Source organism: Sciurus carolinensis, chromosome 9, assembly GCF_902686445.1.
Source record: "Sciurus carolinensis chromosome 9, mSciCar1.2, whole genome shotgun sequence".
Lineage (NCBI taxonomy): Eukaryota > Metazoa > Chordata > Mammalia > Rodentia > Sciuridae > Sciurus > Sciurus carolinensis.
The window spans coordinates 62,914,270-62,940,231 of record NC_062221.1 but is presented as its reverse complement, the minus strand read 5'-3'; the positions used below and the strand labels follow the sequence as shown (position 1 = coordinate 62,940,231).

Genomic DNA, 25,962 nt, shown 5'->3' with positions numbered 1-25,962 from the left:
TCCTTGTCATTTTTTTTAAAAAGGTGAGTGACATTTTTATAGGCACTTTATTTATCTGAAGGAATTGGTGAGAAGAGATGAAGAGAGATAGGACAGAGGAAGAGGCCACCTGTGAATAACTGAAAAAAAGAGATCATTTGCAGTGCTAGACAGTGAGAGCAAAAATGGAGAGTTGACGATAAACTGGAAAAGCCCCAGGAGGAGACCTGACCCTGTTGGTCCCTGCTGAAAGTGGCATAGCTCTTAGATTATTTTAGTTCTCTCTCTCATTGTGTTTCATTTGACAAAAAATGTCCTCAACTGCCAACAGTCAAATCCTTAGGGTTAATTTAGCAGCAGCTTCATTTTGGATTTGGGGACAGATAATAACTTCTTGGATGTTTTCTGATAGGGATTCCCATTACTTACCCAACAGCCTCACTAGTGTCTAGGATATAGGAGGGCTATTTATAAAATGTGCACATTATATATTCACTTGTTTCAAAGAGCAGTTTTTCCCAAAGGCTGTTCATTCTCCTTCCTTTATAAAACTTCTTCCTCTGCATCTTCCTGTCATCTGCTAGTCTGTCTGAGGGGCTGCTCCCGGGCTTACTTGGCCAAATTCCATACGGCATGACAGCATGTTACAGTGCAAAGACCTCCCCACTGGGAATTGGCAAAATGAGAAATCTAATCCTGGATTGGATTCTAAGTTTCTGCATGGCCTTTTTGAGATAGAAAGATTGAACTAGAATTATCTCCAAGATTTTTTTCCAACTTCCACATTATAAAACTCTATCAATGTGATGTTGGAATAAAAAACTTTACAATTTCCAGTGTTATTATAACTTAGAAGATACCTATCATTAGGCCTCTGTGTATATATGTCTCCATACATATTTCTATTTTATATTGGTTTGTTAGAGGTTCTTTAAGATAAGTTCTCTTTCTTTTTGTTCAATTCAGCTCAAGCCTGGGCTTATATTCATGCTAAGAGTTTTTTTTACTTTTTTGTTTTTCCTACCTTATTACCTTTAGAGTTCAAATATAATTGAATTTTCTATTTATTGTAAGTTTATTGTGAAAGGGTCATTTTCACATAGAGAAGTAGTACAGTCTCATTTTAGTCTTGCTTCAGCATTCTCTCTGTTTTCATGTTCAAAATATTAATGTTTAAAAACATAATCTAGTCATCAGGAAAACATTTCAGTTTGAATTAACTTGCTAACTCTTTGAAATCAAACAACCCAAGAGGATTTGGAAAATAAATGCTCAGGTTGGGGCCTTTATAAAATGCAGAAGGGAAATGAAGCAAGTAACTAGTCTTGAAAAGTTGTTTTTGTTCAAGGAATAACTCAATCAAGTTAGCTCTTTCTTTGTGAACGCCAAATGAATTAATGAAACAAATATTTCTAATTCTTTAATTTGAAAACCCAGAATGGGCTTTGTCTTTCCCCATGCCCTGAGAATTTCTAGTGGTAGAAGACTCCAGAAGGGGTGCTTCTGGTTCTGCCTCTCCCACCCATGGGCCACTATCCCCTTAGGCTGCTCATTTCACCTTTAACCTATCTCTGCCCTTCTGCTCAGTTTAAGAATGAAAAGCATCATAAGCACTTCCCAGTAAACCATTATGTTAATGTGATGTGCTCTAATGATAAAAGTTATCCTTTGATAGGGACTACAAAATTCAGCGTCTTATACAGAGACGACTTTAAGAACCTCATGTTAGAGGCCAGGAGTCAGTGCTGAAACAGGATGTTCTGCAGTGCTTGGAAATGTCTGCTCTGCCTTGGCAGTGCCAGAGAAGCTGTGGGGGACTGCACTCTCTCTGGGTGTTAAGCAGGCCTGACGGTGTTAGCTGAACGCAGCAAGACACCAGGGTCTGCAATTAATGAATGACTGGGAAACAACGAGAAAATTAAGTGCCGTGACACAACTCGGTTCCATTTTGCTTTCTCTGTTATATTATCTCACAAATACTTTCCCATAGTACTGCAAATCATATCTCCTGAACATTTCCCTCTTGTTCTAACATAAAACCCATTCATGGGCATTAATTAATATCTATTATTAGCACTTAGTTGCTCTCTGTAGTTTCAAAGCCCTTTACCAACATTTCATTATCAATCTGGACAGTCACTGTCACCCATATTTTTAGAAAATGACTGTGAACCAGATGGCAAATTGTGAACCAAACAGTCTTGGAAAGAAAGAAAAAAGAAATCCTGAGCTCTGCTTTGGAAAGACAGCAGGTGCCAACTGAAGAGTCAAATTCAGACTGGTTCTTGTTGGATTCTCACTTACTGAGTTTCTCCTATAGCCATAGCAGTAGACACAACAACAAACAAAACCAAAACAAAGCACTTGTATTTTATCATCATAGTAACTAGAATCACCTGATCATCAACATGGTCTTGAGGACTATTATGTCACCATATTTAAAATTTGACACAAAAGATTTGGACAACTGTATCTATGATAATTTCTTAGAAGTTCAGGATTCCTTTAAATCACATCATAATTAAAAGCTTTAAATCTTACACTAACACCAATTTTAATTTTTCTTCAGACAGGGACTCTTACAGAAGATGGACTGGACCTCTGGGGGACTGTCCCTACTGCCAACAACTGGTAGGTCCCTTAAATGAAGCTGAAATGTGATGGTGGACTTGCCTTGGTGGTACTCAAATCCATCCTTCCAGTATTAAGGGATGAGAATCACATCAAATACATATATAGTAATGGGCTGGAGTCAGCTCCCCATTTTTCTTACTTGTTTAATTGAATGAGTCCTAAAGTCTGAACCTGACCTGGAAAGTAAACCTTCACACTCCACATGAAAAATAGAATAGAATAAGTGGATGATTAAGGAACAGAATGAACAAAACAGATGAGCAGAATGAAATCAAAATCATGCTTGATTCAAAGTCTTTCTGGTGCAGGTAGGTGTAGTGAGGACAGAAAAGAAGACTCCATCTCCTCCCTAATGGAGTTCACAGACAAGTGGGATTAAAAGGTACAAAGATACTCACCCCCAATATACAACACAGGCAAGAAAATTGTTACTATTAAGGAAGGAAATCAGAATAGAAAAGAAGCAGTAAAGATTGCTTGGTATGACACACAGTCTTGAGTAATATAATAATATGGTGGGTGAATGTAGAAATTCATTTTGAAATTTATAGGATCAATGAAAGCCACTGGAAAGAGATGGCACCTGAGGTAAGTTTTGGAGGATGTATAGCTAGAAATTTTACAAACATGGGCTAAAAACTAGCTCTAGGGAGACTAGAAAATAATCACAAAGACACCTACCCCAGAACAGAACTGGAGAGGGGAGGGAGGGACCTCCACAGAGAGTATCCCTAATTTCCTGGCTCTATCCCTGTAGGGCTAAGAATTGCCTTCTCAATCTGAGTGGTAATGGCTCTTGACTCTGATTATCCAATTCTGGTTTCAAACTGTGGCTGAGGCAACTGTCAGTTAGTGAAGTCCCATAGGTGCTCTCCAAGATGGTATTGGGGCAGGTACATAGCAGGCACAAGATAATAGCAGACAGGTGGTGTGACTTTTTAGAAGACACCTGGCCTTTAACTCTACTCATGTGTTTCTGCTCCTGACTGTTCAGTGTCCCAGCCAGCCTTCGTTTAGACAGACAGGGCCTCCAATGGCCAGAACAGTGAAAGGGATGGAATGTGTGCTGTTTCCATCCTTCCATCTCCTTCCCACGCCCCTAGCACTCTGAAGTTTTTAAGGAAGTAGAAACAACTAGACCCAATCACGATTTAGCTCTGAGGTAAGAGGAGAGGAAGGGAAGCCAAGGCATTCTATAGTCAAAGAGGAAAACAGGCTTTAGAGGCAGGATGTATAGAGTGGGGTTTTCAGGAAAGCACAGCACATTTGGAAGGGCTGAGTAGCAAGAAACACTCCAGAGCTAAGGCATGTTTTTACTTGCCTGACACCACCAGTCAGGCTCCTTCCCTATCCTGCTACCTCATGAACCTGGGACCTTATGGCTTAGGGTATGTGGTTTTGGGAGCCAGATCCACAGGGTTTGCAGGTGTAGCTCAGACTTGCCTGCTCACGTGCCTTCCCAGAGTACAGCCATTATGTCAGATGCCTGCAAGTAATGTCACAAAAATCCCTGTGATTGTACTAAGCCCTCTGAAGTTTTACTTCAGTGGTAATCTCTGTTGAGAAGGAAATTCATATCCAACTCAGAGAAAGGTTGTGCAAAGACCACTCTCCAGACAGAGCACTCTGACTTAAAACTGAAGAAACCAGATGAAGAGGAGATTGAAGGCAACATAGTCCCTGGACAAGTATAGAAATAGCAAGACGTTGAGTCTGGGCCTAGGATCCAGGACATAAAGGACATCAGTAGGAGTAGCAGCTGTGAGGTGAGGTAAAACTGGGGCCCACAGGACCTCGATTACCAGGCTAAAGAGTCTGAACTGTAGAGCAGGGGGAGCCACTGAAGGGCTTTGGAGCATAAGGGACAGGTGACTGGTTTTCTACCGTAGCAAACTTTCAGGGGCAGAGTGTGCAAAATGATTTTATTCAAGACTTTAACTTATTATCTTCTCTACCAGTTTTCAGAAAGTTCACAGCTTTGCCTCAGGCAAGGCATTGCCATGGGGCCCTCTGTGTGCAGCCATGGCCAGCTGCCACTCTTTGATCCTTCTTGATGGGACCATCCAGGGAGACCCTCTGGACCTCAAAATGTTTGAAAGCACTGCCTGGGTAAGGTCGTGGTTTATTTAATCAAATGAGGACAACATAAAGAGATCCTTAGTGGGAGTCCTGAAGCCTTTCCAACTGTGGTTAAAATGAATTCTGCTCTGATCCTACCAGAATTTTCCAGCCTCTGCTTCAAAGAACTCTGTTAAGGAGTGTAATGTGAAATAGGGTTCCATAACCAAATAAATTTGGGAACTGCTATCTTTGTAAAGTTAAATAGATTTTTTTTCTTCAGGATTTCTTTGATATATGATAGTTGCAATGTGAATATTCAAGAGAGGACATGATATGCAACATTTACTAAAGCTATATGGCCCCAAAACCTTCTTGACTGGCCATAGCATGGTTCAAATGTTCTCCAAACACACTTGGAAAGATAGTTCTCTAAAGCTTGGCCTTCTGTGGCTATCACTTGAATGTAATAAGGCAACTGAAGAATCGAATTGATGATTTTAGTTACTTTAAATTTAAACAGCAGCCAGGCACGGTGGCATATTCTTATAATCCTGGTGACTAAGGTGGTCGAGCAGGAGGATAGCAAGTTTGAGACCAATCTCAACAACTTAGTGAGGTCCTAAGGACTTTGTGAGGCCTTGTGTCAAAATAAGATATAAAAAGGGCTGGGGATGTGGCTTAGTGGGTAAGTGCCCCTAGGTTCAATCTCTGGTACCAAAAATAGAAAAGAAAGAAAAAATAAAATTTTAACCAGTTATAGTGGCGGGTAGCTACTGTATTGTCCACACCATCCCGAAGGATCCTCATTCCAACTGGCTCCAATTTCTGAGCTAAGTGGAAATGACAACTGAAAGCTGTGAGTCCATCTAGGGGGGCTGCCATGACACAGTGGGAAGAACTCTGTGCTCTGTCCCTCTCTGCCATGTGATCGCAAATCCAGAATCAAGACTCTGAGTCTGTCCCCTCATCTGTGAGTTTGGGATAACAATGTCTTGTTCACAGACGTGGTGAGAAACGACATGATGAGCGCTGAGGAGCTTTGAGCACTACCAAGTGCCAAACAAGTGGAGGGTGTTCGTGAATTAGCTAGCTAATTAATTACATTCTGCTGCTCTCCAAAAAAGTACTCTAAAGCCACTTACATTGATATATAAAATACAGGAAAGCATTTAAAGTTGTAAAAAATGGAGACAAATGTTTATAGGGGCAAGAAATACACCTTGTGAAGAGGCTAATAGAAAGATGTGTGGTAGGAACATTTTAGCTTCCTACTGGCCAAATGAATGGAAAAGGAAACCTAGTAGAGAGGGAAGTTTCTGAAGTTAGTAAAAAACCATGTGTTCTGTGGAGAAATTTTGGGCATGAAGACAAGACAATAAGCAGTTTCCTGGATCATAATGGAGAAGAACCTGTGTACTTAGCATAAAACAATGTCCTTACCAGTATCACTGGAACAATGATGCGTTTCCCAGAGTGACTACTACATGTGACTTTGATCCTGGTCCTAGTAATGTCCCCTTCCCCATCAGAGGAGGGTCAGTCTACTTACAAGTGACATACAAGTAGAGGTCCTTTCAGAAACATAAATCTCGAGTATTATCTCTGTAGGAACTGTCAGAACAGTAGTATTCTCCCTAAATAAAGCATAAATATGCAAGATTATTCATTGAGCTTAAAGCTAAGTTGAAAGGAGCTGAGTTAAATATCAAAATTGGAGTTTGTTAGTTAGGAGCTTCCACTAAACTTAAGGGGGGACTCCTTATAGATTCTTAAGAATTTTAGCTTTAAAAGGAATGTAAGAATAGTTTTCAGAAGAAATTGAGATCTGAGATATTAAGTGATGTTCCTGAGATTAAACAATTACGTGACAGAGTGGAGATGAGATACTATCTCCTATTTTCTCTCCCCTGCTCTTTATATCTAATTGCCTTTCCCATATTTTAATATTGGTTTCTTAATGGTATGGATTGCTACCATTGTAGCATCCAAAGTATACAAACCATTTTCAGATGTGATTCCTACTTGGCTAACTCCCTAGTTAAATAAATCAGGTTATAAATTAGTATAAAGAAATAGTCTCATGTTTATCTTGGGACACAATTCTAACCCATTTAAGAGTTATTGTGCTCCACAATATTGGAGACTATATCTCCACTTAATCTCTCCTCCAATTCCTAGACATAAGCATTTAGGAAGAGTTCTTGACCTGCAGCTAGCATTTTCCTCATCAATTACAACTTAAAATGTATTCACCATATTTCTGGCTTTTTGATATTTTACAAAAAGTTCTTAAATATAAAATCAACACAATAGAAATTTGACAATGACAGTATTAAGATAATTGTCCTGGAAGAGAAAATACATGAGAAGGACTTTGAAAAGATTCAAGTGTTATTCAAATGGGAGATATTTCTTTCTTATTATTTTTCTCCAAGGAATCTCATAAGTGTTTTCATTTTACAATAGAAAATGGAAGATTGCGATGTGAACTCCTACAAATTTGGCATGTCAGACTCAAACACAATAATAAAACCTGGACCGGAAGCCAGTCGGGTATGATTTGCTTCTTTAAATCCTATAGCTCTTTTCCCTTAAGACTAGTGAAACTCCTCAGACTTTCACATATTTTTATGTTCCCGTTTTTAAGCTTAACAAATCCCACAGTTGGTTTGGTGGTTCTTTCAGTCATGAATCCATCCATTAGTTTGTTCAGCACTCACTCGCTGGCTACCTAGGAATGCCAGAACAGTGTGCTAGAATTCTAAACAAGACATGCTGGGCTTATGTTGGAGGAGCGCAAAGACTGGTAGAAAATCAATACAGGTGCAAATAAGTGTGATACAGTGTGCCAACTACTCCAACAAAAGCAGAAGGCTGAGACACAGGAGTCCAGAGACGGGAGCGCATGCTGTTTCTGGGAGAGGGAAGCATCATGGAGGGAGTGAGCTCAGCTGGAAGGTGATTAGGATTTCTCCAGACGCTCAAGGAGAGGGACTTGCAGACCAGACAACTTTTCGAGGAAGTCACCTTAGATGGAGCCAGGGAAGTGTCAATGTTGTGACAAATACACTACTTCAGGGCATGGCAAGGCTCATGGAGGAGGAAGCCATTTTGTTGGTGTGCCTCTGGGAAATAGCAATGGCAGTCTTTCTAAGCCCCCTTCTGTGGATGCCCTTGCAGAGCCCTGTAGAAGCCATTGCCATCTTGCGCCAGTTTCCCTTTTCATCAAGCCTGCAGAGGATGTCTGTGATTGCTCAGCTGGCCGGGGAGGATCACTTCCGTGTCTACATGAAGGGTGCCCCAGAGATGGTGGCCAGGTTCTGCAGACCCGAAACAGGTACTGACACTTTCCTCTTTCAAGAGGTGAAGTCATTTAAAAGGCTAAACACAAAAACAAATGCCAGCCCTAAAAAAACAACAACAAAACAAAACAAAACACACACACACACACACACACACACACACACACACACACATAAAGCTCCACAATCAATGAATGTGAAATAGGTTGGTCTTTGGATGGGTAGAAAGTGGGCCTAGAAGATTCCATAATGTAGGGGGGATAATAGGCCGAGAATACAGAACCTGCCATAGTCCAACCAGAAAAGCACAACCACAATGAGGTACCAGGGAAGGAGACATAGGGCAAAGCATCATGAGTCAGAAGGGGGAGTCCCTAGGGTCAGAGAACCAGAGAGGGTGAGAATGAGAAGTATTTAGAGGGAACCAAAGAGTGAGGTGTGGACACTAGTCTGGTTCTGCAAACGGGTCTCTGTCACATCTGGGAAAGGGGAGTGTTTCCACTATTGAGGGCTCAGACAAATCAATGGAAGGAGAACATAGGAAAGATAAATCTTTTATAAAAACTGATTAAAGTAAATTAGATGACATTAGAGCAAGATAATTGATCATTTTTATAACAATTTTATCATTCTGGACCAGACTTTGAGAGGATTTGTATTATTTCTCAGTCTTACAAACATGTACTTTCTAAGCCACAGCCAGGTTTATAAGAGTATTGTTGCATTCAAATGAGTTAATTTGGATAAAATTGGTCTTTTTTTTCCCCCTGATTTTCATTTATTTTCTCCTTCTGATTGCTGATAGCCATCAATTTATGCACGGAACTCAAGATTTTGCAAATGATGGTTCTAGCTTCTCTATTTGGAGAAATAAAGAAAAGTCTTTTTTTAACCTGAGAAGTGCCCCTTTCTTTTCTACCTTTGAACTTCCTCATCGCTCCCATTAACTGTCATATCCTCAGCTTTGTTTTGTCTTTTCAGTCACACCAATACAATGAGCATCTTCTGGGCATTCTGCTGGTATCTATTGCCCTTGTCCTACCAGAAGGGTTGACCTATCACCTGCCACTTCTTATCCTTGTGGCAGCCCTTCCAGTTCTTTCTGTTGTCCAAATTCCTGATCTTTCCCACAGGCGAATACCATCTTCAGTGAACAACACCCCTCCCGCTTCAAGAAAAGGAGAGTTAGGAGCTTTTTTGAAAGTAGATCCCCACCTCCAGGAATATTCTAGAACTATTCTAGAAATTCTGAGATAAATGGGGATAGAGGGATCTGCAGCCCTCTCATTTTATGGATGAGGAACTGAAGTGCAGAAGGCAGGCAACGTGGCCAGGGTCAGGAAGCTAGCCTGGGTGGAGTGGAAACTAGAATCCAGTTGTTTTTCCACCTAAGCTACCACACTCCCATTGTGTGTATTGCTTTCCCATGACACTCACACGGCTCATTATAAACCATGAAGAGTTTGTCATGTATTCATAGCGTAGTCACCCTACCCAAACACAAAAATGTTGGCATGATGTCATCTGTCATCTAAAGGAGGGGTCGGCAAACTTTTCTGTAAAGAGCCAGATGGTGCATATTTTAGTCCTTGCTGGTCACACAGTACCTGTGTTCCTACTCAACCCTGCCACTGTAGCCCCAAAACAGACACAGACAATAAGTAAACCAATGGGCATATCCATGTGCCAATAAAACTTTTTGACAAACCAAGCAGTGGTTCATTGCCCTATGTACCATAGTTCATCAACCCTTGTTCTAGATATCAGCTGTTTCTCTTATTTCATCCAGGTAGACATAGTGCTGAGGTCTGTCCTTGCCGAACCCAGTCAAAACTGACACCAGTTTGTCTGAACCAGCTTGGGCTGGTACAACAGAACACCATAGATTAGGCAGCATAAACAGTGGAGATTTATTTCTCACCATTCTGGAAGCCAGAACATTCAAGATTATGATGGTGGCCAGTTGGGTTTCTGGTGAGGGCTGCCATTCTGATTTGCAGATGGCAGGCTTCTTGCTGAATCCTCACAGGGCAACAAGAGAGATCACCTCTTATATGTCATCATTCTATTCATGAGGGCTCCACCTTCATGACTCAATGACATCCCAAAGACTGCACCTCCAAATGCAGTCACGTTTGGGGTGAGACTACATGTGAATTTGGGGGCTCACAAACAATCAGTCTTAGCTCAGTTTATGACCAGCACATCTTTGACATTTATTTCCACCATAATAATAAGAACACACTGATAAGCTTGTTCCTGACTTTTGACTGAAGCCAAAAGTTTTCTATTAAAACAGTTTTCTGAGATGAAAATTAAAACCAGGCACAGTGACCACACACTTGCTCAGAATCTAAGCAGCCAATGTGATCTTATATTTACTTCTTCCTTTTCTTCTAACAGTACCCAAGAATTTCCCACAGGAGCTGAGGAATTACACAGTGCAAGGCTTCCGTGTCATTGCCCTTGCCCACAAAGCTCTGAAGTTGGGGAAGTTCTCAGATGTGGAGCGTTTAGCAAGGTAAGGAGTCAGAAATCAGGACTAGGGCAGGCTCCCTGTGCATGAGGTGAATGAGCCCTGGAGATGGATGGATGGACAGCTCACATCACCAGAAAGGCTCTTGGAGATGAACAACTGAACTCATCTGGTCCTCTGATTTGGGGATGAGCAATTGTAGGTGAGACTGGGGAAGATTTATTTAGGTCACAATGTTGGTTGGTGGGAGAACAAGGATGGGATTTCTGACTCCCAAACAGCATTTGTTATCCCTGCCCTGCATCACCTTAGTCTCGGCTCTGCTCCCACCTCTGAGCACTATGGGAACAACCTACTTGGGTGTCCCACATATAGTGGGACTGAGAGAAGGAGACAGTCAAAAATTTGAAAGATTCCCAGAATCCTTTAGACTCAATTTTTTGTTTTGTTTTTTTCAGGGCTCAATACTATACCTCCCTCAGAAGTGGGAAGGTAATGAGTACAAATTGAATTCTTTGTAAGAAATAAAATTCAATATTCTTAATTACATTAAGGGGATAAATTGTCCTCATTAGATGGTAATCTATACACTATTGTTTCTTCCAATATTCTTCAGCTTTAAAAAGTTGTTTTTAAATTATCTATGACAAAGGAGTAGAAAAATACTGTGGAAAATTGAATAGCTGATACACTATTTATTACTTCTGTTGGAGATATTTGATTTATGTTGCTGATAAAGAGAACCTTATTTATATATAACTTGCCCCTTCATGTCAGATACTGGTGTTCTTGATTTAATATTATTACTCGCAGCCTAAGTCTAAGATAATCAGCACTCATTGCCCTTTTCTTACTCTGTGCCTGTTCCCCATCTGAAATTGTAGGATTGATGATTTCTAAGAAGCATTTCAGTCATGACATTTTTATCCTTGAAATACAATCATGAAGTTCATTTTGAAATATATGACTGACATCCTCAGATTTAGCATTACAGGTGTTTGCTATTCTTGAGCAATCATAAATGGCCATAACAATTTTTCAAACACAAATTTGAATAACAAATATTAAGGTCATATGTGATGACAAGATTTACATAGCTAGTGGTGGATGTAGCCATTGCCCAGCTGCCACATACAGATGCAGCTGTGTTCCTATTTAAGAGTCACTAGCAAAATAGACATTGTTATGAATACAACAAAATAATAGAATGTTCTAGATTTCCAACCGTCACAGGTTTCCTAGGGAATATCAGGAGCCTATAGAGTTCTTAGCATTTAGTTACTATCTTCAGAAAGGGGTAAGTGGATAAGGTTTTGATTTTTACTAGGATCAAATTAAATTTAGCAAGGTTTTTCAATTAGCAAAATCAAACACTTCTAAAAGATTAGAGTCATGAAAGGGGAAGTGAGTTTCTTGAGATAATTTGAAAAAAATATTATCTGAAACTAAAAAGCACAAAAAAGACTTTGCTGAGGTTTGCCTCTTCATTGATTCAGCAGATCTCTATTGACCTTTACTATGTGTTAGATCCTCCAGGAACTGAGGATTCATTCAGAAGTAAATAAAATAAAGTCCTTGCCCTTAAGAACTTTATATACTAATTGGGGGGGAAAGATAATAAAATAAATCAATAAACTATTGTCTCATTGGCAATTTTTAAATGCCCTTAAGGAGGAAATCTAAGCAGGCTAGGAGGGCTTTTCAGAAGACAGAGGGTGCCCTTTTATAGGGGGAAATGAGGGAGGCCCTCTGAGGAGCAGCATTTGAACGGAGATCTGGGTAAAATATGAGGGCAAGACATGCAGATACCCAGAGGCCAGCATTGCAGGGAACAGGACCAGTGGTTGCAAAGGCATTGACTGACATAGCAGCCCTGGTGGAAATGCAGAGAAGAGGCAGACATGCCTGATGCTGTGGATGAGGGCAGGAGCTATAAAACAGAGAGCACGTGTCTATCTCTGCTTTTGTTGCCTGTGCTTTGTGCATGGCAGCCAAGAAATCATCGCCCAGACCAATATCAAGAAAACTCTCCCCTATGTTTCCCTCGAGGAGCTTCCATTTTGGTCTTATGTTCTAGTCTTTGATTCATTTCCAGTTGGTTTTTGTATGTGGTCTAAGATGAAGTTTTAATTCCATTCTTTTGCTTGTGGATATTAAACTAAAATGCTTTTGCACAGCAAAGGAAACAATCAAGAGAGTGAAAGAGAAACTACAGGATGGGAGAAAATATTTGCAAGCCATGTATCTGATAAGAAATTAATACCACAAATGTATAAGGAGCACAACTCAATAACAAAATAGTAACCCAATTCAAAACTGATCAGAGCATCTGAGCAGACTTTTCTTCAAATAAGACTTACGAATGACCAACAGGTATATGAAAAGGCTCTAAACTTCACTAATTATCAGTGAAGTGCATGTCGAAACCTCATGACTGTTAAAAAAAACAAAACAAAAAGATGTTTTTTAGGTGTTGGTTAGGTTACAGAGAAATGGGAACCTATATAAGCTGTTAGTGGGAATGCAACACAGGGGCAACTGCTGTGCAAAACAGCATGGGTTTCCTCAAACAGGGGAAAGTAGAAGGACCATATGATCCAGCAATGCCACAATCCCACTTCTAGGTGTATGTCCAGAAGAATTGACATCAGGATCTCAAAGGGATCTCTGCATTCCCAAGTTCTTTGCAGCATTTGTGTGTGTGTGTGTGTGTGACAGCCACAATATGGAAATAGCCTAAATGTCCATGAGTGGATGAATAAAGAAAATGTGGTACATACATACAATGGAATATTATTCAGATTTAAAAAAGAAGGCTTGGGCCCAAAGCAACTTAGCAAGACCCTGTCCTGTCTCAAAATAAAAAATAATAATAATAATATTAAAGGACTGGGGATGTGGCTCAGTGGTTGAGCACCCCTGAGTTCGATCCATGGTACAAAAAAAAAATAAAAAAATAAAAAACTCTCATGCCATGTGACCTGGGGGGTGTACATCATGCTAAGTGAAATAAACCAGTCGCAGAAAGACAAATACTGCTCATTCCCACTTACATGATGTATCTATAGCTATCAGACTCTTAGAAATAGTGAAATAATGATTACCAAGGACTAGGGAAGAAGGGAGTGGCAGTTGCTTAGTGGATATAAACTTTTAATTTTGCAAGATGAATAAGTTCTAGAGATCTACTATACTACATAGTGCCTATAATTAACAATACCATCCTGTACTCTTTAAAATTTTGTTAGGAGGATGATCTTAAGTGTTTTTATTACAGAGTAAAACAAAACAAAAAATGGGAGCAGGAGGAAACATTTGGAGGTGGTGGATATGTTTATTGTTTTGATTATGGTAATGATTGCAGAAGTGTATACATATTACTTAAACCCATCAGATTGTAAACATTAAATATGTGCAGCTTTTATATGACAATTACCTCAGTAATGTTGTTAAAAACAAAATTCGTTATGAATCTAACAAAAAAAAAAAAAACCAATAAATTGATGAGAAGATTTTGGTATCAGTCAACATAAAAATATTAATACAATTTATACTAAAGAAATATTTAAGGTTAATTTAACAAATTTCATGTTAGGTAGATTTTCTTTTATAGTATTTTCTGAGATCACTGAAACAGAATTGATATCTGATTATCTGAGTATACCAAAGTCCCTAATAAAATATTTGAAACAAAGTAGTTATTTAGTAGGTGGATGTTTTTAACAGATGATGGAGGAATCTCTACTCAATTCCAGAGAAATTTCTCCACTGTGTTCCCATCCAAGTTTGAATGAAGGAACAGTGTCAAAGAGAGAAGTGATTACTGCAGGTGAGCTAGGTCACCTGTAAGATTCGAAGTGGGTGGGTGGTGCTAGCTGCATTGACAGGGTAGTACAGCAGAGCCAGAGAGAGAGATGGCAAGAGCAAAGCTGGCTCATCCCGTAGAGCCCCAGAGAGACCCAGACTTCACTGCACCACGCTGGAACCAGGGGCTGAACCCAGGGAGTAACTGACAGTATGCAGACAGATTGGATCCTTAGGTCTCCCTTCCTCCTCGTCTCTCCTCTCTTCCTGCAAGCCTACCCTTACTCTACCCAGAAAAACTGAACAATGAAGGGTCAAGAAAGAGTCCTTGACCCCAAATTTACTTTTTAAGAAAATACCCAAGATTCATTCCATTTCAGAGGAGAGGTCCTACATAACTTGTAACCCACTTAGACACAAGTCTCCCATTTCGAATCCTCAAAATCCCAAACCCTGGCTGATGCCCTTTTAGTTACCAGTGGTAACAGGTGCAGGCTAAAAAGAATGACCACATATTCAGCAGTTACTGTGGTGTCTTGTATGCAGAATGCACCTGATAAATGCTGAGTAAATTAAAATTTTGATTTTAATTCTCTTTTCAAAAGAAAAGAGTAAGATGAGAATTGAAAAATATATACCCTTCACCTAATTTTAAAAAACTAACAGAGGGGTTGGAAGATAAGAACATTGTTTCGAAAAAAAACTGGAGTTAAAAACCGGAAGCAGCTAAAAGATTTATAAGTGGTTGCCTCTGGAAATGGGAAAAGAGGTGAGGTTGTGGGGGCAGGAACTGCTGGTTTAAATCATAAACTCTTGAGTTCTTTTTTCATTATTTTTAACATGTGCATATATTACATTAATAAAACAGAGATTTTAAAGAAAAGAAATAAAATTCAACTGCTGAGTCTACATAGCTCCACTTTAATATTGATTTTTCCCCTGAATCCAAAGGGAGAAAGTGGAGTCAGAGTTAACACTTCTGGGACTTCTCATAATGGAGAATCGCTTGAAAAAGGAAACCAAACCAGTCTTAAAGGAGCTGAGCGAGGCCCGCATCAGGACTGTGATGATTACGGGTATGTTGGTTTCTGAAGGCCTGACAAGTTGATTGTATCCTAGGCATAAGAAAAAGGTGTGTGGGCTGAGTGAGTTTCTGTGACTGTAGCAGAAACAAATATGTTCTGCTGTTGAGTCTTCTCCCCTGCCATCCAGTTGTTACCTGTGTAGATCCCCAGCAGGACCAGGAGTTGTAGAGGCAGGGACCATATCTCATTCTGTCTAAAGTCCACTCCCCCTTCCCAGGATCTGCACAGTGCTAAGAGGCTCACAGCAAATGTTTCAAATGAGAACAGATATGCTGTCAGCAAGAATCCCAGCGAGACCTCTGTGTAAAGGGTGTGAGCTCTGGTTGACAGTGCCCGGGGCAGAAGGGCCAGGCTTGGAGAATGCCTCATGCATGGCCTGGCCCTGTGTTTTCTATGGCTATGTGGGATCCAGATCCTGAGAATGGCTTTGTGCCATCAGACTGGAATCATATTATGTTCACCACTACACACTGTATGTCACCTGAGGCTTCGTCAGTCATAAAGTGCTTAAACACGTCTTCAGGATCCAAAGCCAGGCAGCTGAAAGGAGATGTGAACCCAGGGCTTGCCCACTAGGGGCAGAGAGTCTTGGGAAAGGAAGATAATTCATGAAGCAATAAATGCCCCCCAAAGTAAAGTGAAGGAGGAAGAACTCAATTCTGGTTGCCGGTAGGAGGTTTGAACTTAAAACCAGCCAAGTTTCTTTTGTCTTTTAGGTGACAATCTTCAAACAGCTATTACTGTTGCAAAGAATTCTGAAATGATTTCTCCAAGCAGCCAGGTGATCATTGTTGAAGCCAGTGAACCAGAAGAGCATATTCCTGCTTCTGTGACCTGGCAGCTGGTTGAGAACCAAGAGATGGGACCTGGGAAGAAAGTGAGTGATGTTTGACGCCCCTTCCCTGGGCACAGGCTGGTGAAGGATGGCCTGACCCTGCACAACCTCCTCAGCTCTAGAAGTAATCACAGTAACGATCCCTCACATCTGGCCAGACTGTTACAGTTGGCAAAGCCTTTCCAGCAGCACATCTGAGTCCTGGCTGCACATCACAGTCACCTGGGGGAGTTTTCAAGTTTCCTGATGCAGGCTGCACCAATTAAATCAGAATCCCTGGGGTGGGAGCCTACATCAGTCCTCTTTCCTGGAGATTCCAATGTGCAGTCGTGGCTGAGAACTACTTACTGATTTATGCCCGTATTTCCCATTGATCCTCACACTAACCCTATGCATTTGGGAAAACTATTTATTTTACAAATGAGAAAACAAGCAGAGAAAGGTAAGCTAGTCAAGGCACAAACTGGTAAGTTGCAGAGCAGAAACTGGAGCCAGGCCTGTTTGATTTCACAGATACATGCCATTTAGATTGTGCCTGTGACATGGAGTTGACAGGTGTTGAATTTCTGTAGATAGCAAACTTCCTGTGCATTTGCAATAGAATAGCTCTTCCTGTGATGAGAATGAGCCTTGGCCTGACACTCCATCTCTAAAGGGCACACCTATGCTTTTGTGTGACTGCAAAGAGATGGCCCTCCAGTTGATGAATTACAGAAATGCTCCCTTGCTCCAGCCTTTTAGGTTGTAAGGTATAGAGTGGGCCTTTGTGTAGTATACAAACTGCACAACTGTACAGAGCGACTCTGTCCCTGGGAAGAAGTGGGTTAGTTTGGCTCAGTGCATGTTGCCCATGTCCGAGTTCAGGACCTTCACTATTTTTAACAAGCTCATTCATGAGTTTAACACCTTTACTGAAGTTTTAATACCTTTACTAAAGTTTTGGTCACCAGTGGGGGAAGTGACATCACAGGCAGCCTTCCTCCTCCCCCCAGGCCCTCTCCACCACTCTTCCTCTCCCATCTTTTCTAGTAGAAGCAGAGGGATTCCTGTTCTTGTCCCGTGTGGATTGCTTCAGAGCATGTCTTTTGTTAGTTGTTTTGCAATGGGCGGTCGAGGAGGAGAGTTATCTTTACCTTGTCTCCAATAACAAAGCTTTCCCTGACATGAATTTCTCTAATGTATAAAATGTTGTCATCTCCTATGCTATTTGAATTCAGAGTCCTACATAAATGCAAGGCCCTCTGAGAAATGTTGCATGAAAAACCATTTTCAGCTTTTGACATGACGAGCAGAGAGGCATCCGCTGCTTCCTCCCCAGCCGGGAGCTGTGGGCTAGAACACTGCCGGAGCGGGGTACTGACAGGTGGGAGAGGGGAGGAAGGGGCTTTGGAGAAGTGGAAGTGCTGGTGCAATGGGATGTGGGAAGAAAAGAGGGTGCGGGCACCGCCAGGAAAGGGGTCGCCTGATTTGGTAGGATCACAACAGAGGTCAGGTGCTGAAAGGAATTGGGCACCTAAAAAGATTCTGTGTACTTTACACTGAAGAACTTGAACAAATGAACAGTAAGAGATCTTAGGACGTTCAAGGTTGCCTGAGGAGGAGAGGGATGGAGTGTTCTTCCTTCTAATTACTAACTGGTACCTTGGAATGATTTCCTCAGGAGTCGGATGTCATGAGTTTTCTCTCTCAGGAAAGCGTCCAGAGCACCATGTTGTCAGAGCACATAGGTGCATATGATTTGGGGAGGGGACATTTTGAGTGTCTTCTCTCCTTGGATCAAAGTTCCATGGGCAAATTGCACATCCTGCATTTGCTGACCCTCACAGTTTCTTCCACAAAACCCAGGAAAGCAGAGACATTCCTCAAGCACCAATGTAGAAATGATGCCCTTTTGATTTTAGGAAGCCTGTGTTAATATTGGAAGCAGTTCCGGGTCTGATGGGGAAACAGGGAGCAGTTACCATTTTGCAATGAGTGGGAAATCATACCAAGTGATATTTCAGCATTTCAACAGCTTGCTTCCAAAAGTAAGTACTGGAGACATGAAGTGTTTTGTTTTGCTCTTCAAATTAGAAGGGTAAAACGGGGGAAAGAGGGTAATGAGAGTGATGACTGCTGATGTTGTCACAGAGTTAGGGAATAAGCAGCCTCAAAGGAACTGCCCTTGCAGAAGTTTCCAGGTCCTGCACTTGAACACAGCCTCCTCTCCAGAGTTCGAGTTCTCGTGTCTCCTCTCGTCTCTGTGGCCAGTTCCATCTCAGCCTCCATCCCTCCTCCTCTCCCCACCTTGGAGAATTTCCAAACAGTGTCAAACACAATGCCTGTTGGAAACCGAGCCTCTCCTCTAAAAGCCACCAACCCCTGTCAGACTGAGCTTTATTCCCCTTCCTGTCTTGATTCTTAAATTACAGCAGGAGGAAACAAAGGACCCACAGTTTATTTTCAAAATCATTTGTTATCTTGTCCTCTATGTGTCCTATTTTAAAATAGTGCTGTGCAGGGTTGTGCTGTCAATGTGGAGGAGATAAATGGAGCACATGCTTAAGGCAGCAACCATCTGTTAGCAGTGTCTTAAAACTTCTGTCACCTCACCAGTCAAGGATGGTAGAATCTAGATCCCAAAGGTGTCTAGAAAGCTCCTAGTCTGGTTCTTTCTTGTAGACATAGGAAGCTTGGACTCAGAGAGGTTAAGTCCCTTAGCCGGGGTTTGCACAGTTCATCGGAACCAAGCTGAGAACAGAACTTTGTTTCTAGCTTCTGGTCTACTGCTTTTTTTGCTGCCTGTCCTGCAACTCTGGAGACAGTGTGTAGTAAAAAGAGCTCATTTCCTTGAGCATTTTTATTTCTAGGCTCTGCTGCTTCTTAGTTATTATTATTAATTAGAGGTCATCTCCTCTTGGAAAAATGGTCTGGAAAAAAGTAATATAGTTGTGATGGAGGACTCAAGTGAAAGTTCAATGTTAAAGCACTAAATTCCTTGATTCCCTTTTCTGACATTAGCTCTAATGACATGCCTCCCAATGCTATATTAAATCTGTGACCAGGAAGGATTTTTCAGGACTTCTATTTTTATAATTTTCTTCCTAATCTTATTTGCAATGGTTATTTTTTTCTTTAGATTCTGGTGAATGGAACCATTTTTGCAAGAATGTCTCCTGGGCAGAAATCAAGCCTTGTTGAAGAATTTCAGAAATTAAAGTAGGTGGTGCGCGTGAAAGGAGAATGTATTTGTTACCTATTGCTGCGTAACAAATTTCCCTAATCCTTAGCTTAGAATAACACCACTTATTATTTTACCTTTCTGTGAGTGAGGAGTTCAGTTTGGCTTGGCTAAGTCTCTGGTTCGGGGTCTCTCACAAGAATGTAATCAGGTGTTGGTCAGGATTGCAGTTGTCTCAATGCTTCATTAGAGAGAGATCTGCCACCAGTTTCTCTCACATGTTGTTGGATGGATTCACTGCCTTGTGGGCAGTTGGACTAAGAGCCTTAGTTTTTCACTGACTGTTGGGAAAAGCTACTCTCAGGTCTGTGACATATGAGCCACTCATAAGAAAGCTCATAATGTAGTAGCTAGCCTCCATAAGAGTGAGCAAGTAAGAAGAACCAGAGAGAGAAGGGATGTTGCTGATTCTCATATCTTAATTTCAGATATGACCTCCTGTCACTTTTGCTGCCTTCTCCTTATTAGAAGCAAATCAGTAGGTCCAGCCCACACTCAAGGGAGTAGCTTTCACAGCAGTGTGTCAGGGTATGGGGAACATTGAGAGCCACCGAAGAGGCTGCCTACCTCCAACAGCATTCATTTTGTGGCCCATAAAGTGTGTTAGAGGAAGATCTTCTGCTGAGATGTGGCGAAAGGAAGTAACGAGGATTTTGTATAGCCCAGGATGTGACAGCATGTGAGTTACCACCTGAAATTTTTAGGTCCTTTAGAAGATGTGTGAACTTCCAGTCCTCATGGTAAAAAGAAAAATGGCACCTGGCAGGGATTAGATATAGAGTCCAAAGTCAAAGACAGATCTTTCCATATCTCCCTCAAAAACACGGATGAGCTGGGCATGGTGACTCATTTCTGTAATCCCAGTGGTTCTGGAGGCTGAGGCAGGAGGGTTGTAAGTTAAAAGTCAGTCTCAGCAACTTAGCAAGGCCCTAAACAACTTAGTGAGGCCCTGTCCCCAAATAAAATATAAAAAGTGCTGGTGTGTAGCTCAGAGATTAAGTGCCCCCCTCACCCCTGGGTTCAATCCTGGTATAAAAACAGCATGACCAAGTCACATCAGAGCAAAATGGTTCTTGCTGAGACCAGATCCACCTACTACTTGCTGGGAGTGTTTGTCTTTGGCCTCTAAATCTTAAAAAGCAAAAAGGAACAGAGAGTAGTGAAACTTTAAATAATTGCTGATAAGTTCTTAGTGAAACCAGGAGACTGTCTTTACCACTGAATCTGACTGCTACACATCCATAGGGAAGTCGCTAACACTGCTTATTAACTCCCATGGGGCTTTCAGGATGGATAACCAACCAGCGTCTAAAATGACTAAATCACTGCCTTGACCATTCCATGATGTTGGCTGAAGAAAGTAATTTTCTCTGCCTCAAATGCCTGAGAAATGTTGTCAACTTAAATTCAAACCCTGAAAAGCTATGCTCCCCTAAAACAATCCACTCAGGGAGGCCTATGCTGTCCTGGAATAAGCTGTCCTCTCAATTTCCCTGTCCTCTGTGCTTCTGTCACTGGCCATGTATGTGCACAAGGCTGTCTGGATTCTCCTTCTGAATTCAGGGAACACTGGATGACGTTTAAGACTGAACACACTTTCAGCCTGAAGAAAGGAAGCCAGTTCTGGACAGTCTTGTCACACACATGCAAGTGTTTATAGGGTGATTTTCTTCTAACCGCCTAATAGTAGGTCGAACCTTATGAATTATGAATTTGTGTACAGTTGACCATTTTTGACACATATTAAAAGGGTCATTTTATGTTCCGACTAATAATAAGAATATTATAAGGGAACTTCACTTTTTCCCCTTATTGATGTTTACAGTTTTATCAATTTGTGGGAAAATGCCACTGTATCTCATGTAGCATTGCCATTAATCATTATCTATAATGCATTATTTCCTGATAATAGAGGATAGACTGTGTCTTGTATCAGAGATTCCTTTTCCCTGGCAGCAGCTTTAATTTCTGCTTTTCTATTTATATCCTGTTTGCATATCAAACTGTCATAGATGGAAAGCTTATTGTCTCACTGAGATGCATCAAGAATATGTGCACGTGTCTCTAGTTGTATTTGTGAAACTATATCCCAAATGTTTCTCATCCTGGCGTCTGAACTCTTAAACTCTCAGCAATAATCAAACACAGCCAGTTGAGGCCGTGACCTCTGTATTAGGTTGTGCAGAAAGTGCCATAAGCTTGACTGTGCACACCTAAGCTTGACTTTGGTGAGTAAAATCAAACAGGACTTCTGAAGTGTGTGATTACTGTCTTTGCCAAGGTCCTTGGTGCTATCACAACCATTTCTATGTGATTGAGTGAAACAGTTTGAATGTCCTTTCCCTCTGGGACCGTGTCTCTCTGAGTCATTTTCCTTCATTCTGCTTCTACAAGTGTTTAGGATGAGGCACGCATGCGCACAGAGGTGCAGGCGCGCACGTGCATTCATGCGCATACACCTCACCTGTGAGTTAGTTATGATGGAAGTGATTTGAGTGCAGTGTTGAGCAATTGATTTCTCGCATTCTTTTCCTTGCAGTTACTATGTGGGCATGTGTGGAGACGGAGCCAACGACTGTGGAGTAAGTACGGATTACTTCTGCCCATGTAGATAGCTCCTCAATGTCCCTTTAGAGGGCCCGAGGTCCCCTGGGGTGGTCTCCTCATCTTTCCACAGCAGCCACCTGGTCATTTTGCTGTGAATGATCAGGTTGGAAGTGGAGAGAAGTCCCTTTAGCTGTTTACTGGCAACTCTTGGAATGATAAAAACAAGGGAATGCTACCTGGATCCATATTTCAGACCCAAAAGGGACTTTGCAGGAATTAGTTGGTTTAAATCTTTCCTGTTGTCAACAAGGAAATGAAGTCTCAGGGAAGTGAAGTGCTTTAGCCTAAGGGCAAATAGCTGAAAAAGTCTGAGTAAAGGAAAAGTTTGAAACTGGTAAAGTTAGAATTTTGTGTAAATTATATTTATTCCTGCCAAACTTCCACTCTAGGGTTAATTTTTTAAAGTCAGCTTCATCAAAACCTCTTACACTCAGTGAAATCTACAGTATTTGGTTATCACATACTATAGCAAAATCTAAATTAGATGTTTCTGAGATTATTTCTCATACACAATAAAAACACAGTATGTATTTTATACTCTGAGTTTTAAAGATATGACTGAAACAATAGTCTTCCTTAAGAATTATGTACATAAGAAAATATTTTAGTAGCTGTGGATCAAGATGTGAAAGAGAGGGCTGAAGGTATACCTCAGTAGTAGCTTGCATAACAGGCGCAAGGCCTTGAGTTCAACTCTAATACCTCACCCAAGAAGAAGAAAAAGGAGGAGGAGGAGGAAGAGGAGGAGGAGGAGGAGGAGGAGGAGATTTCTTTGTATTTCCAAAGCTTGTTAGGTATTTAAGATCCAGGTATTTGTTATACTTTCCTCTTAAATATTTTCTTCAAAGTTCTGTGAAAAACTATGTTCATCCTTAGAGATTCATTATGAATTTTTCTGCCTTACATTTTATGGGTAGTTGTTAGACTGGTCTTGAAAACCTAAAATAGATATCCCTTCCTCTTAATTATGTGGTGTTTAGAAGAAAACGAAGATACCAAATGCTAAAAAAGATATAGTCTGTATCTCAAAGGGTTCATTGTATGACAGAAAAAAGAATCACGTGTAAACTAACTCTAACATATTGTAGATGACCCCATATTATATAATAGAGAAAGAAAAATCACTGAGGGTAAAGAGGAAGAAGAAAATGTTCTAACATTTATTGAACCTGAATCTAGTATATGCCAGATATGGTGCCAGGTACTTTGTGTTTCTATAGAACTACATAAATGCAAAACCTTCTTTTATGTCCATATACTTCTATAGGATTAGAGGCTTTTGGGCTATTGACCAGTTTTCTCTGTGGGCTGTCTGGACACTTCACAGTCTTTATGAGAAACAAATAAGCCCTTATTTCAACAAGGCAACATATGTACTACATACTCATTACATAAGTCTGTGTAAGTGTGACCTGATATCTGTCTCCAGTGACAAAGCTGTATGTCCCATACTCCATCCCAGCGGTTAGCTGGTTGGCTGGATCAGGTGGAGTAGAGAAAGGTGGGGATTCCATCTCTCCCTGCTTTTCATGAAGGTGACCTGCCATGTGTAAGAACTGAGATGGTGTAAGTCTCCAGCCAAAGTCCATCCAAATCTGTCATCTTTTTAATAGATTTTTCTATGATTTTTTTTTTTTTTTTGGGTACTGGGGATTGAACCTATGGTCATTTAACCACTGAGCCACATCTGCAGCCCTCTTTATTTTTTATGTTTTTTTTTTTTTTTTTTTTTTTTTTTTTTTATTCACTAAGTTGCTGAGGATGGCTTTGAACTTGCAATCCTCCTACCTCAGCTGCCTGAGTCACTGGGATTACAGGCATGTGCCAACACACCCAGCTCCTAATAGACTTTCTGAATGAGTGCTTCCATTTCTTCTGACATCTGCACCCCCATGGCTAACACATTTTGTGGACGTGTGTGCAAATGCGTGCACATGCACCATACCACCCTTTCACCTCTGGATCACTCTTTAGATGGTGCCTCTTTCATTAGTGACTATGGATCTAGGGAGGCAGGGCATTCCAGGTGCTGGAGCAGCATGAACAGAGACTGAGAGATGAAGGGTATAGTGTTGTAACATTGGAATATGAAGAATAGCCTGGCCTGAGAAGTCACAGGTATGACATGAATGGATCATTCCAGGCTTTGAAAATGGCTCATGCGGGCATCTCGCTGTCAGAGCAGGAAGCATCAGTGGCATCCCCCTTCACCTCGAAAATAGCCAACATCGAGTGTGTGCCTCATCTCATCAGGTAAACCACTTCTTCCTGTTCCACCCCCATGCCCAAAGGTTCATTGTCTCTGTAGACAGATAGAATTCAGCTCTAAATCAGAGTCATAAACACCAGGACAGAAGTGCAGTTGGAGCACCAACCAAGGGGCAATTAGCATTTCTTGAGAATGTTAGCAAATGCCACAAAGAGAAGTGACTTTTGCTGAGCTTTAAAGAATAGGTGGGTGTGTCATGTGGATAGTTGAAAGCTTGACTTACTACTTAAAACCTGGTACTCCTTCCCTTCTCCTGTAATTCCCATGCTGGATACTTCCCAGAACATTATTCCCAATAAAACAGAAAGGGACCATATCACTAGGTAGCTTCCCCAGACCCTATTGTATGTCTCCAAAGAAAAAATAGGTGAGTATCCATAATGCTTACCTAAAAGTGCTTACAGTTGACTCTGAAAAGCAGTAAAGGCAGTTTATTTTCCCAGTATACCTCCCTTACTCCACTCCCATTTCTGATCTTCTCTCTTCTTGTATTTTGAATGTAGTGCAGAATAAGACATTAGACTTCATATTTTGTTCATAAATATCATTCCACTCTTGTCTTCTCTAGTGTGAGGATGGATTTAGGCATCTTTATGGTTCATGGTCTAGAAGCTATCACCAGTTTATTAGGTGTACATAAAAAAGACAACTGTCAAGTTCTTCAGCTTGTCCCTTGGTGCATCAAAATGAGCGGGTCACTGGAGGACAGGTGTCAGGCCTGAAGCACCATGCCCCTGGATGCATGTCAGCAAGGCAGCCTGATATTTCTTCCTAAATTCCAGGCATCTGCACCTGCATCCTTCCTCACCCATTAATATCATCACCTCTGCCACCAAAGTACCTCTTCCTCCTCTATAGTCAAACAAACATTAGGTTTTACTGACTGGCCTTTGCTTGCTCTCTCTATTGCCTTAACCTTAGTTCATGTCATGGAGACTACACAATGATAGTATTGGTGGTATGATTTCCATCATTAATACAACTCATGGAGCTCTTTTTAAATGTTGTGCTTAGAAATATAGTCAATAAAGTATGAGACAGAGCCTTGCCCTGAATCCCTGAATGACACAATATATATATATATATATATATACATATATATATATATATATAAATTAATATCCAGACAATACAGTAAATGTTCCAGCAGTTGAGTGTAAGAACTCAAACCATGAGGGAAGGTTTCAGCAACTTGAAGGATGAATACATCTTATGTAAACATAAAGAGATGAGAGGGAATTCCAGTTGGGGAAATGGGAAAGTCACATTTGGAAACAGGGTTGTGATTGGGAAGTAGCCCAACTGGGCAGGAATTCTCAGATGGGAGTTGTGGAGGTTCAGCTGGAGAGGCAGGGGTGTTGGACTTGTGCAGGGAATTTGACCTCCTGGATAGTTGTTCAAAGTGCCTACCTGATCTATCTAAAAGGTAGAATTTTCGATTTCTTCCTCCCACAGGTGGCCTAATGCATTTATGAATGCAGTGCGCTGTGTTGGAATGGGAGTGCTGAAATAAACTTTCTGTAGTGGCAGACGTCTTAGTAAGACTTCAGGGTAGAAACTCTTTGCTTTTGCATTTCATAGATTCATAAAAATTAAATACGGCTCAGGTCTCTTGGGCTCATTTTACCCTTTGCTCTCCTAGACGCTTGCTTATTCCTGAGAAAGCACTCCAGGAGGGCAAGGAGGTGCA

At 41.0% G+C, this 25,962-nt stretch overlaps 1 protein-coding gene across 1 annotated transcript in view; it reads left to right on the top strand.

Moving 5' to 3' along the window:
• Atp13a5 (ATPase 13A5) overlaps positions 1–25,962 on the top strand; it is a 108,247-nt gene that overhangs the window by 52,746 nt on the left and 29,539 nt on the right. The window contains exons 13-23 of the mRNA XM_047564223.1: positions 2,549–2,610; positions 4,572–4,722; positions 7,141–7,227; positions 7,855–8,011; positions 10,380–10,497; positions 15,208–15,332; positions 16,058–16,218; positions 18,078–18,203; positions 19,295–19,374; positions 21,936–21,978; positions 24,147–24,256. Coding sequence (XP_047420179.1) covers positions 2,549–2,610; positions 4,572–4,722; positions 7,141–7,227; positions 7,855–8,011; positions 10,380–10,497; positions 15,208–15,332; positions 16,058–16,218; positions 18,078–18,203; positions 19,295–19,374; positions 21,936–21,978; positions 24,147–24,256 — 1,220 coding nt within the window. The remainder of the gene's footprint in view (positions 1–2,548; positions 2,611–4,571; positions 4,723–7,140; positions 7,228–7,854; positions 8,012–10,379; positions 10,498–15,207; positions 15,333–16,057; positions 16,219–18,077; positions 18,204–19,294; positions 19,375–21,935; positions 21,979–24,146; positions 24,257–25,962) is intronic.